Source organism: Monodon monoceros, unplaced genomic scaffold (assembly GCF_005190385.1).
Source record: "Monodon monoceros isolate NGI ecotype Baffin Bay Population unplaced genomic scaffold, NGI_Narwhal_1 Super_Scaffold_5, whole genome shotgun sequence".
Classification (NCBI taxonomy): Eukaryota; Metazoa; Chordata; class Mammalia; order Artiodactyla; family Monodontidae; genus Monodon; species Monodon monoceros.
This window is the reverse complement of record NW_021703782.1, coordinates 93697503-93710480: the sequence shown is the minus strand read 5'-3', so window position 1 is coordinate 93710480 and position 12978 is coordinate 93697503. Positions and strand designations below refer to the sequence as shown.

General features: G+C 53.5%; 1 protein-coding gene across 5 annotated transcripts in view; it reads right to left on the bottom strand.

The window, feature by feature from the left end:
* COL27A1 (collagen type XXVII alpha 1 chain) overlaps positions 1-12978 on the bottom strand; it is a 185918-nt gene that overhangs the window by 74242 nt on the left and 98698 nt on the right. For all 5 annotated transcript variants that reach the window (XM_029203587.1, XM_029203588.1, XM_029203589.1 and 2 more), the window contains 2 exons: positions 9015-9068; positions 6513-6557 (listed from right to left, as the gene is read on the bottom strand). In XM_029203587.1, coding sequence (XP_029059420.1) covers positions 6513-6557; positions 9015-9068 — 99 coding nt within the window. The remainder of the gene's footprint in view (positions 1-6512; positions 6558-9014; positions 9069-12978) is intronic.

Below are 12978 nucleotides of genomic sequence, written 5' to 3'. Positions count from 1 at the left end.
CTGCTCCAGGTGGCCAGGTTCAAGAATCGGTTCCTGTGGGAGCTGCCTGGAGACAGCTCAGAGGGAGACCGGCAGAGAATGAAACATCACATTCCTGCTGACTCCTGCATAGCCTGTGCACTGGAATGTCCCCAGGAGAGAGACAGAGGGAAACACGTGGAGTGCAGACGGCAATGGCAAGGCCTGGCTGAGGCAATGCGGATTCTCACCCCCTGCCCCCCTGAACCCACCTGATTGGGTCAAACCAAACCTAGCTGAGCCTTTGCCAAGGAACTCTGCTTTCAGTTCCCATCAAGTAATCTTATTAAGAAAGCGGGCTCTCAGTTTAACAGGTGATAATAGCAATACAAACGACACTGGCTGGTAAGCACTGTGTTACACACTTCACATGCCTCAACTCTGTTACTCCTCACGACAGCCCTTCATGATCCGTCTGCTACTCTCCCCATTTTACAGATGAGGAAACTGAGGCTCTGCGAGGCGAGGGCTTGAGCAAATCACAGAGCTGGGCAGAGCTGGGATTCACACCAGGCAGTCTGTCCCCAGAGCTTCTAAGCAATTCTGAAGTAATCTTTGGAGAGGAGAAGCCAGGATTGCTGGCCAGGGAGAGGCTGGACTGAAGGAAAGCCAGCCCCTTAGAGAAGAGCATTTCAGCGGGAGGCTTTGGCTGCAGCTCCCCACTCCCTCTCTCTTCCTGGAGGAAGGGAGCAAGGGGTGGCCACCCAGCGTTCCCCGTGGTGCACAAATAAACAGACTAGGCCCTGCTAGTGCAGTTGGCTCCAATGGGGGCCGGGGCCTCGAGCAGAGAGGACCAGCCAGCAGCTCCGGGAACACAGGCTCTCTCTTCCCCGTTCCAGACCTGACAGCGGCTTGTGTGGAGGGTGAATTCAGTACAGGCCCGACCGACGCCCATGTAGGTATCACACAGCCCGGCGTGTGCGTGCCACCCCTGCGAGCCTCTCCAAGGGGGTCTGTGTGTGGTGGAGGCGAGGGCCAGCGTGGCATCCCACCCAAGAACCCATGGAAAAGGGGCTCTGACTGGAGGGCACACGGGGAGAAGGTGGCCACTTGCTCAGGGCAGGTCTTCTTCATGTGGGCAGGATCCCCACGTTGGACTGTAAAAGCATGTGGGGGAGAACAGAGAAAACCTCAGGCCACATTCCCCCCAGTTCAGCCTGCAGATACCAGTCTGCTCCGCGCTTGATACTGTCGTGGGCAGCTTGGCCAAGTGACACACATCACGTCCCACGAGAAAGAACAGTGAGTAATGCCTGTAATCTGGAACGTGTTCCCACGTTTGCCTAAACTCCCAGACCTTGCTGCACACACTTTGCCCTTCAGCTCGTTGACTCCCACCAAGAACACAACCAACCAACCACATCTGTGACCACCGAAGGAGCTCCTACTGTGTGCCAGGCACCATGCCAGACACTTCCCAGTCTCATCAGCTCTGTTCAGACGCTCACCAACTGCTCACAGTAACCCCACGAGGTCAGCACCATCATTAGTGCCATTCCATTTCACAGATGAGAAAACCGAGGCTCAGAGTGAGGTGAAGCAACTAACCCAAGACTATGCAACAAGCAGGGGACACAGGCAGGGCCAGAACAGGTCTGTCTGTCCGTCTTGGCCCACAGACCATGCTCACAAGCCTGGGATTGACTCTGTTTACTCCAATAAAGGACCCAAGGATGCCTTTCCTCATGGCGCTCACTCATAAGTGACAGGGTGTGAGGACAGGCTTGAGATTCAAAAACAGGCAAGAGTCCCACTCTGGCGTCCCATGTGCCGGCAGGCATCCAGGCTGGCGTTTGCCCAGGACCCCTGAAAGAAAACCTAGGGGGCTGCCATCACCCACCCTCACGGGTGCTGGAAGAGCTCCCTCCCTCCCTCCCTCGCACATGCCTTACCTTCCTGCCCTGCTGTCCCTCTGCAGCCGGGCCATCCTTGGCCACTGCTTCCTATACTGAGCGCTCCGCCCTGAGCTCACATTGTCCTCTGCCCTCACCCCCAGCATCACTTCCCTGAGCCCACAGGCCAGGTCAGGCCCCTGCCATCATGTCTGAGCCTGACCTGGCTTTCGCTCATGGCCTGTTCCATACCCATGACCACTGACGCGGGTGCCTATGTGGCCACTGCCTGTCCCATGCCCCAGAGGAAGCCCTCACTAAAAGTGGCTAAACCAGTGGGTGAAAAAGAAACCTGCACAGTACTCTCACTTACAAACCCTCCAGGTTAAAATCTGGCCACGGTGTTGCCTGGAGCTGCCTTTTAAGGCAGCGAGGCCTATTTCCAGAAACTCTGATAGGGGATCAGCAGCCTGGGGACAGGACCTGGGAGCTGTGGCCAGTCCCGGCTCCTGTGTGGTCTTAATAAGCACCATCTCTCACACACAACAGCCGCTGGCACTGCTCAGTCAACACTCTAACATACTCTCTCCATTCAGCACAGAAGTTGTGTGGAACTAGACGCAGCGGTGAAGTTCACGAGCTGCAAACACAGACCGAGCTCCAGCTTAACAGCTGGGTGACCTCGGGCAGGCGCTTCAGCCTCTCTGAGCCTCGGTTTCCTTGACTGTACAATTGTAATCCCACTTCCCACTCAGAGGCCTGCTATGATAATTAAATACCTAGCACAGGACCCAGCACACGAGGGTTTGGTAAATGCCAGCTAGTGGGGTTCCTGACCTTGATTTCCAGACAAAGAAATAAAGCCAGATGATCATTTAGTAACAGAGTATGGTAGACTTGTCCACTATATCCCACATGCTGGCATTTGGCCAGATCACATATTCTTTAGGTCTCATTAAATGGAGAAGCCAAAATTCCCTTTGTGTCACTCGGAATAAAAAAAGACAGAAATTTTCTTTGTTGAGCAGATTCTGGAAACAAGGCACACTTTGCTTGAAGCCCAGCCAAAGGGTTTCAATTACTCAAAGGGGGCTGTTTCAAGGCTGTCTCTGCAGAGGGCCACCAGCGGCTTATGAGATTGGGGTCACACAGTCCCTAGCTGGCGACCTCAGGCTCCACTCAGCCTCCTCATGAGGGTGACCAGGCTGCTGCCGCCCGCCTCAAGTATCTCGAGGCTCCCAGCCTAATGCGTGTCAAGCACACACAGAGCAGACAGAAGCTCCATACATGTTAATCTGTCCTCCCTCACCCTTCCTCCCGCCTGCAAGGACCCAGGGGACAGTGGAAGTTTCGACTTCAGTCTGCATGCAAATCGCTTCAGCTGACTAGACAGAAGGCATTGTATAAGTCTGAATCCCCACTAAAATGATTATCACTATGTGGAATTCCCATTTGCTCAGCTAAAAACCCACATCCTCTGGAAAACCGTATGTGACTCACGATCCCTCTTCCCTTTAGCTCCTGGTTAGAAAATTCCTTTCCTCTCCAACTCTTTGGGGAAGCAATTTTTCCCCCAAGCACAGAAGCTGCTGTCCCCAAAAATCCAGGTCAGGAGTGGGTGCCTTGGGTGGGAGAGGGCACTGGCTTGGAGGAGATTGGTGTTGATTTGGTGGGTGCAGGTCTAGCCCTGTGGCACCCCCAGGCACAAGGAAAAAGGAATGTTACCTTGGCAACAAAGGGGATTTAAAAACAGGAAGCGAGACTGAAAGTGGCCAGAGAAAGACATAAGGCAAAGGCGGGCTGGAGGTGTGGGGGTGGACAGCAGCTCTTTGGAAAAGGGATCATGAGGGGGTGCAGGGCCTGAGAAATGCAGGGACACCCAGGGCTCACCCCTAGCTCAGGCCCCTCAGAAGGGGGGCAGGAAGAGAAGTGCCCTGAACTAGGAGTTGGGGGACATGGCCTCTGATCATGCCTCCATCTTCTCCTGCCCTGTGTGTGACCTTGACCTAGGGCCTCAGTCTGCCCATCTGCCCAATGGGACTCTCCTAAGAGATACTGAGCACAGGGTTGCCAGATTGAGTGAATAAAAATACAGGATGCCCAGTTAAAATCTGAGTGTCAGATAAACAATCAAACAAATGAATGATATCTTAGTATAAATGTGTTCTAAATATTGTATCTGAAATTCAAATTTCACTGGGCGTCTTATATTTTATCTGGCAGCCCTAACTGTGGAGAGCAAAGGGGAGCATCGGTGGGAAAGAGCTTTGTAAAGAGTCAGGAAGGCCAAGGGCTATGATGGCATAGTCTCCAGAATCTGCGCGCATTTGGCCAAGCAATATTCTTGCCCCTCTCAGGATCCAACCTAGTGGGCGCCAACAATGACAAATAGGCACACGTGCCAAGGATTACAGCCAAGATACGTAAACATCCCTTCAGAAACGCTTTGGGGATGGGGATCATATAGCCTGAAGAAGGAGCCTTGGGAAGAACAGACGACAACCATCTTTACGTCTTGAACAGCCTCTCCCAGGGGCAGGGAGATGAGCTGGGCTCAAAACACAGGAAAACCCTGCACCATGAGAGCTCTGTGAACGCGGACGGGCTTTCACAGGAGGGAGCTTCCAACACCAGGGTGTTCAAGTTGGAGTTTAATGACCGTATGACCAAAATGCTCCAGAAGGGAGTCCTGCTGAGCTCAGAGAAGGTAGGACCAGTAGACTTCTGAGATCCTCATTAACGTCGGGTTCTCTAACACTCATCACAGATATTTCTTTTTCCAAAGCATTCAGGTCAGTGCCTTGTGCCAAAGCAGGTGCTCAGCAAAGGACATCAGGGATGACAAATGTATGACTCGTGTGTTGACACTTCCTCACCCCAAGCCAAGGCAGACATCACCAATTTGCAGCACCCTCTCCCACTAATTTCCAGTGTGACTTTGAAATCTTTCTCAATGCAGCACTCCAGATGGCTGCTACCAGGCATAAAATATCTTATGTGTGTGTGTAAAACACTACTACTACTACTACTACTGAATCACTACATATTAACAGTCCTTTATTATTAACAAGTAATAGTAAAATCATTCATATTATGATTATTATTAAATTTATTATTATTATTATAACTAGTGCTTCTTGAGTGCTTACTATGTACTAGGCACTATATATGTACTAGTTTCCTTAAATCCTCACAACATTCTCCCAAGTTAGGTACTAATATTATTCCCATTTTAAAGATGAAGAAATTGAGGCACAGGGGCGGGGGGGGAGGGGTAAAATATGTGTTCAGAATTGCAATTAAATGAGTGATAGAGCTAGGATTTGAACCCAGGTGATCTGGGTCTACCTTCTTAACCACTTGACTGGACTGGACCGGGTGTGTCTGTGGTCCTAACAAGAGCAGGAGCGAAGATCCCATCTTACAGAGTGGATCCCTGAGGCTCAGGGAAGTGAGGCCGTAACTGAAGACCACAGAGCCCAGAGGAGGCGAGGCCAGGATTGATCTGACCTCCACCCCGACCCTGCCCTGGTTCTGCTCCCACCCACCTGAGCAGAAGCACATTGCCCATGGGAACCTCTGGGCCCTCTTCCCAGGACTGGTCTCCCCTGAACAATGGGGCCCCCCAACTCTCCAGGGCCTTCTCCAGCCTCCTTCTCAATAGAATCTCTTGGCACAGTTGCTGGAGTAGCCAAAGCTGGCAGCCCATTTGTGAAACTAGGGAATGGTCTACTTGTGTAAGCCCCTCAGACTCACACCCCATGAGGTATGACCCCAAGGACAGAGGAGAGGGGGCATCAGACCCTCAGGGAAGCTCCTAGACTCATTTCCCAGGCTTGGGCCTGTCACTGGCTCTTGAGGCCAGGCCCAAGGTCAAGACTAAGCCTCTGAAGGCCCAGCGGGGAGCCATGGTTTTGGCTAATAGCACCACTCCACAAGGCTACCCCAACCTGGATGGAGTCAGAGGTCCGATTGCCTCTGACCTCCCCGAGTACAGGCCTCTCTAGGTCCCGGGCACACCAGGAGACAGTAACAATAAAGAATATTTAACAATATTATAATAAATGAATATTTACTGAGTGCTAGACCTTGTGCCAAAGACAGTACAAGCAATGCCTCATTTAATCCTCACAGGCACCCCAAGAGGATTCTACCACCATACCCATTTTACAGATGAGGAACTAAGGCTCAGAGAGGGTAAGTGAATTGGTCCAGGTCACACAGCCAGGATGTGGCAGAACTGTGACTTGAACTCAGGTGGTCTGGCTCCAAAGTCAGTGTTCTGAAAAGGATGGAGAAGACTGTCCAGCATGGCCCAGAGCCTCAGCTCCTCTGCCAGTCACTTCCTTTGTCTGGACCTGAAGCACCTCACCTGTCAAATGGGCACACTACCACCTGCTTAGACCTTGCTGCAGAGCGATGGACAGGCAGCAGGTGTGAAAGTACATGGCAGTCCCATGCTCCAAGCACCCATACTCATTTAACTAATGAAGAAAGGGGCTGGGAGAAGGTAGGTGATCCATCTGAAGCCACACAGCAGGCCTTTTTTCCCTGAGCCCCCTTCCTAGACTTGTCTGTCCCAGCTCCTCTGAGGGGACTTGTGCCTTGTTCCCCACACCCGGCATCCTGGCCCTCCCCGTCCCCAGGCATCTGTGTACTTACAATAAGGCCAGGGACTCCTAGGGGCCCTGGTAAGCCCAGTTCTCCCTGCAAAGAAAGAGAGACGAAGGTGGTTACTTGCCCTGTCTCTCTCCAGGCCACGCCCTCCACACCATCCTCCACGTGGGCACCTGGTGGAATCCTTTGGAGCCGACCACTCCTTTTTCCTGACTCTCCTGAGCCTGGCCTGGAGTTTGAACAAGACCCTGCCCCCCTCTGCCATCAGCTTTCCACATCTGTAAAATGGGGAGGTTGGATTTCCAAATCCAGTACCTTCCAACCGTAGGTGTGAGAACGGGCAGAATCCTGATCGTGGCGATAAAGATGCGCAGGCTGCCTGACCCAGATCTCATTTCGCTCTCACTTTACAGACGGCAAAACTGAGGCTCCAAAGGTTAAGCAATTTCCCAAGGTCAAGTTCAAGGAAATAACACAGTGGTGAGGGCACCAAGCCAAGAGCCACCAGGCTGGCCTCCCTCTCTCTCAGCCAGGAGGTGCTGGGGGCCCTCAGAGAACCCCCCCCACCCCAACCTCCCACCAGAAGGAGGCTCTCCGGTTCCCACCTCCCAGGGCCTCTGAGAGGCTGCACAGCTCTTGCCTGGGAGTCAGGAGATGTGGCCGTGTGTGGCAGTGTGCAAATTTCTGTTTCTCAAATCTCTAAAAATGGACATTCAGGGCTTCCCTGGTGGCGCAGTGGTTGAGAGTCTGCCTGCCGATGCAGGGGACACGGGTTCGTGCCCCGGTCCAGGAAGATCCCACATGCCGCGGAGCGGCTGGGCCCGTGAGCCATGGCCGCTGAGCCTGCGCGTCCGGAGCCTGTGCTCCGCAACGGGAGAGGCCACAACAGTGAGAGGCCCGCGTACCGCAAAAAAAAAAAAGAAAAAGTGGACCTTCAATTGCTTGCACCAGTAAAGACAGGTAGAGGGGTCTGGAGCAAGCTCAAAATGCAAAGATGTCTCTAGAAATGGTGATTAGTAATAACCAACATCCTCCAGGGCGTTTGTCTTCCTTCATCTGTGCAATCCCAGACGGGAGGTCATTACTACAGCCACGGAGAAGAGGAGGAGGGGAAGCAGCCTTGGCATTAAAATGAAGGACCCGAGGCTCAGGAAAGGGAAGGGACCTGTTCAAGGTCACTCATCAGGTCCTCTTTCTGCTCCTCTGGGCCATGAGAACAAAGACATCCCTGCCCCTCCCCAAGGGCACTTCCAGGATGACATCACATGTTATAGTGGTTAATCCAGTAACTGATACACTGAGGGAGAGACTCTGGTTTCTCACCTCGGTACCATTGCCAGTGCTCTTTCCTCCGCCTGGAGTGTCCTCCCACCTCTTTCCTCATCCCAATTCCAACGCCATCTTCTCCAGGAGTCTTCCCTGCTTCTCTCTCCCTCCTCCTTAGCACCTGGGACGACCTCTTTGATCCCACCCATCTCAACTTCACCTCGTGCAATGGACTAGGGAGATGGCCATGAGCTCCTCCAGGGCAGGAGACGTGCCCCATTATTACCTAATATTTACAACCCCTCCATCCAGTGAACGCTTTTCATAGGCCCAACACCTCCCTGCCCTCTCTCATTTCATTCTCGCAACAGTCCTCTGAGGCTGGCATCGGATCCCCATGATTTACAGATAAGGAAACCGAGATGCAGATGGGTGAACTGATTTGTCCAAGCTTCCACGCCTGGCAAGCAGTGCAGCAGGACTCAAACCCAGGTCCATCTGGCTCCGAGGCCAGGGCTTCAGCCCCGCAGGGAGCCCAGATGTCAGCCCCAGCCGGGTGAGGCTCAGGGAGCATTTGTGGAATTGACACGAGCACATAATCAAGTGCTACGTATGGATCTAGCAGCCATCTCTGCCACTGGCACAGCTGGGCACAGCTGTGCAGGCGGGAAACCCCAGGAGAACTGGGGGGGCATGGCAGGTGTTCCAAAGAGCTCTGGACATGTTCTGCACCCCCAGGCAGAGAACAATCTTCCCCCTGCAGGAGCTGGAGCCTGGGACGGGAAGGGAGAGGCGGGCTCAGCTCCCCAGGGCAGGCTGACCTGGTTCCTTCATGGGCCTCGATTATTTACAAACGCTATAAACATGCCTATGCTGGAGATTTCTTTAGAACTAGGTTCTTCCCTCCATACAGGGCCTGCAAACCATCTGCTTCCCCAGGCCCCATCCCATAAACATTTCTGGTGCTTTGTAAGATGACAGCAGCTCTGGCTTCCCCAGTGGAGAGTGACCCATGAACCTTCCTGAGTCCTTGAGGATGGGACATAGCCCAGGACTTTGGGACCTGGGGCTCAGTGGGCTGGAAGGCTCTCCTGGTGGCAGGGGGTACACAGGGTATCCATAGCAGAAAGGACCCTGGGGTTCAGAGAAATCATGCAGTTTGTCCAGGAGCACCCAGCTCATGGGTGGCCCGGCTGGCTGACCTAAAAGCTTAGGTTCCTAAAACCTGCTATGTGCTTGCTCCAAATCTCTCTCCTGTACCCAAAGACATGAAATACTTACGGGGTTTCCATCCAGTCCCGGAGGGCCTCTTTCCCCAAAGTCTCCAGGAAAGCCCTGAGGGCATGAGAGAGGGCAAACAACTGCAGATTAGCGCTTATGCCAGCTGGCGGCTTTGACCCAGACCCCCAGGGGACACAGGACACGTCCATGCAGTCTCACCTCACTCCCTGGTTCCAGGATCTGGGCAGGCTGTGGAGTCCCAAGTCACCTCAGGCCCTCAACAAACTTTCCCCGTAAAGAACATCCCAAGGACCAGCTACTGTGGAGGAGCCCATGGCCAGGGAGCCCTCTTCTCATGGCCTCAGAGTCTCAGAAAAGAAAATAGTACCCAGCTCTCCGGCATGGAAATGCCAGCGCCCATGCTGAGACCCCGTCCTGATGGAGTCTGGGGTCAGGAAGCTGGGTCTAGGCCTGGACCAGTCACTGACTTGCTGAGAGTTTTAAGAGTCACTCCTTCCCCTGTGGGCCTCAGTTTCCCCATTGGTCAAAGCAGGAAAGCCCTCTGCAGCATTTCCCAGCTCAGACCTTCTGCCATTTTTGTGACGTGCTCTTCAAAAGCTACCCTGTGGACCCACAATCCTCATTTTACAGATAAAGAAGATGAGGCTCTGAAAGGGTACGTGTCAAGGTCATACAGAGTCACACAGATAGGGGACATCAGCACCACGGCCACAGGTGAGGTTTGGCAGCTGAGAGAAGCCCGGAGGCCTGGCCTGGGCAGATCTGGCCCTCTCGCCCCCTCCGTGACCCCACTCCACGCTCTCTGGGGACACAGGCAGCTGGAAAAACATCAGCTGTAGGGAAGCTTTTGGTGCCCGAGGAGGGGGAACAACTCCATTCGACTTCAAAAGGAAAAGCAAGTCCTCAAGCTTGGAATTCAGGGAAATCTGTTCTCCCCTCCTTGAATTCAAATCACTGTTTTTCCAGGGAAATTTAATGAAAAACAAAGCACATGTTTTTCTGACCAAGTGGATGCCTGAGCTGTTCAAACAGTAAAGATTCTTCATGGAGCATAATTTGTTTCTGGTTTCTAACGCTACCGCTACTGGGGGAATCCAGTAAGTAGATTAAACTAAAAAGACCAAAGCTAAAAACAAAACCCAAACCAATTACAAAGTCTACATTGGCTGAGCAAAGAGACCTTGAACTGTGTGTGCATCTAGGCCTTTGTCTTGCCCTGGCCAGAATACTATTCCCCTCAAATCCCACCACTGCCAGGAAGCCCTCATGGACCGGAAGGGCAGGCATTGATATGGACCGTATAGGAGGCGTGGCTTCATTCAGACACCCAAAGGAGGAAACGAGGACATATTAAAGAGATTTGGGCCAAGCCAGTGACTTTGTATGCAAAACTTTACTTGCCTTTGACATTCACCCTTGAGGGAAAGGTTATTTATTGGTCCCATTTAACAGATGGGGAAATTGAGGCTCACAGAGAGAAATGTCACTTGACCAAGGACAAAAAGCAAGTCTGTGGCAGAGCTGAGCATGGGCAAATCCTGGCATGCAGAAGCTGCTCCAGTGTGTGCCTGACTGGTTTTAGAGAGTGGCAGAGGTAGGGGTGTGTGTGTGTGTGTGCGCGCGTGCGTGTGCAATTGCGTGCACCTTCAGATCAAGTTTTTGTGGGGCTACATCTGACCGTATCTAAGATGCCTCTTCCCACATCCTTGGAGTCCCCCTGGCAAATTCCAATCCAGCCCCTCTCAGGCATACTGTAAGGTAGAGAGCCCTCTCACCTCCTGTGGCAGGAGACATCAGCTGGGTGAGCAGTGGGCAGGGAAGGCTTCTGAAGGCATTGAGCTACTGCCTCTGCCTTTGGGGGCTTGGTAAGAGAGGACAATCCCTCAGGTGACAAGGGGGATGCTGTCTAGCCGGGCACCTGGCTGACTCCACGTGGCCTACAAGGAGCAGAATTTGGGGAGTCCATGCTCTGCTCTCTAAGTTTAATGTCTGGAGACTCGCCCGGGCTCGCCTCCAGGTTGACTGTGTGACTGCGGGCAGACCCTCACTTGAGCCTCTGTCCTGCTCAGGCTGGGGGAGTGTGATCTCTAAGAATCCTTCAGCTTGGCCCAATCCCTGGACAAGGCCTGGGAGGAAGGAGCCTGCTCCCTGAGGTGCAGGAATGCCCGCCCCCCGGCCCCACTGCCACCAGGAAGAGAGAGATCCTGACAGCATTCCCCAGGCACCAATCCTGGCTGCGATGCCCAATATAATCATACCTAGCAGCCACCAGGCAGGTTCAAACCCACAGGTCTGCAGTCAGGGCCACTCCAGGTTGGCTCAAGGACTCCTCTCAGACTCAGTTGCCGGCCCAGCTTCCCCTGTGAGGCTTTAGAACCAGTGCAACCCAGTGACAATCCTGGCTCTACCACCCACAGGCCTCTCCAAGCCTCGGTTTTTCTCTGCCGTACAACTGGGGTACTGAGACAATGAACCAAGATGCTGGATGCCGGGCAAGTCCCTGGCAGCACATGGAGGCAGCAGCAAGGTGAGGGCACATCTCTGAGGCATAAGCAAGGGAGAGACCATCAGAATGGTCAAAACCCCCAAGAGAGGCACTTATGTGGACAAAATGCAGCCTGAGTATAGCCAGTGGGTGACGACGGGGTGGGGTTGGGGGGTGACAGCAATGACAGAAACTGCAAACTCTAACAGCCCAATGAGAGAGGGCTTATTATTGGCCCCATCTTAGAGATGAGGAAACTGAGGTCAAGAGACGTTAGGGAACTTGTCTGAAGTCACACAGCTATGGAATAGCAGAACTGGGATCTGAACCCAGGCAGTCTGACTCCAGAGCCCAATCTCTTAGCTACGAATGGACCATGAATGCACAGAACAGACTAGAGCAAGCTTGTGGTCTCTCGAGGGAACGGCATTACTGAGGCTCAGGACTGGTTCTGCTTGTACGGGCTCGGTGGCCTCATCCCCGTCTCCACCTTGTCTCCCTTCCTTCAGAGAAACCAAGCAGATGGCCTCTAGGGTAATTAAGAACACAATAGTTGGAAAAAAGGGCTTTAAAAGAGCTGGAACAGATCTATGATTGGAATAATCATAGATGGTCTAGGATGGAAAGACCCTAGGTGTTCCTTACATTCAGCACCTCCTTCTGGAGGTGCAGAACCTGCCCAAGGCCCCATCAAGCTGCTAGCTTGCTGCATCCTTCCACCCCTGAGCAACACATCCCAGTTCCGACACTTGCCCTCGGCCCTGACGCTTGCTCCTCTGGATCCCAGAGGGGCAGCCGCCGAGATGAACATGCACCACCACTTCCACCCGGCCTGCTTCTCTCTGTCTGGCCGTGCCCGCCTGTGCATGGCGTGTACTCCCGGCCCAGCCGGCAGCAGGACCTTCCTGTGCAGGCCTGAGCTCCTGGCTGCAGCAGGCTGGCCCGAGGCCCAAGGAATGGGCTCGGCGTCCTGCCGGGCCCCAGCCACGTGGTTTCTCCACTTTGCCAGGTCGGGCCCCCCTGGGGAACTGAATGCCTCGTACGTTGAGCAGAACAAGGCCCAGGAGGAGACAGAACCAGGATCCAGGGCGAGACTCCACATTCTCTCTTGGCTACAGCAATTCAGAGGAATAGACGGGGAAAAAGGAATGGTCCTCATAACCACATCTGCAGCAGGATGCCGGAGGCTGAGTGGGCCTCTGAGAGCCCTCTCATCTAACCCCTGCCTGCAGCCAATGTCTACCTGACGGTCTGCTCCAGAAGGTGGGATGTAGGGGCAGGGATGCATGCAGCCTCCAGGATCAGAAGTCCTGCTACATCTTGAAGACTCAGCCCCCCGGCCTGCAAGATGGTCAGCCCTGTCCCACCCACCTGACAACTCACCTGCCCAGCTCCCCCTGGGCTGAGGAAGAGGTGAGGTGTTTGTAATCCAGCCTCTGGTAAACTCTAATGCGTCATCACACGCTGGCTCGGTACCAACAGGGGGAATCCGTAATAACCTCTAGGAAGAGTCTGCAG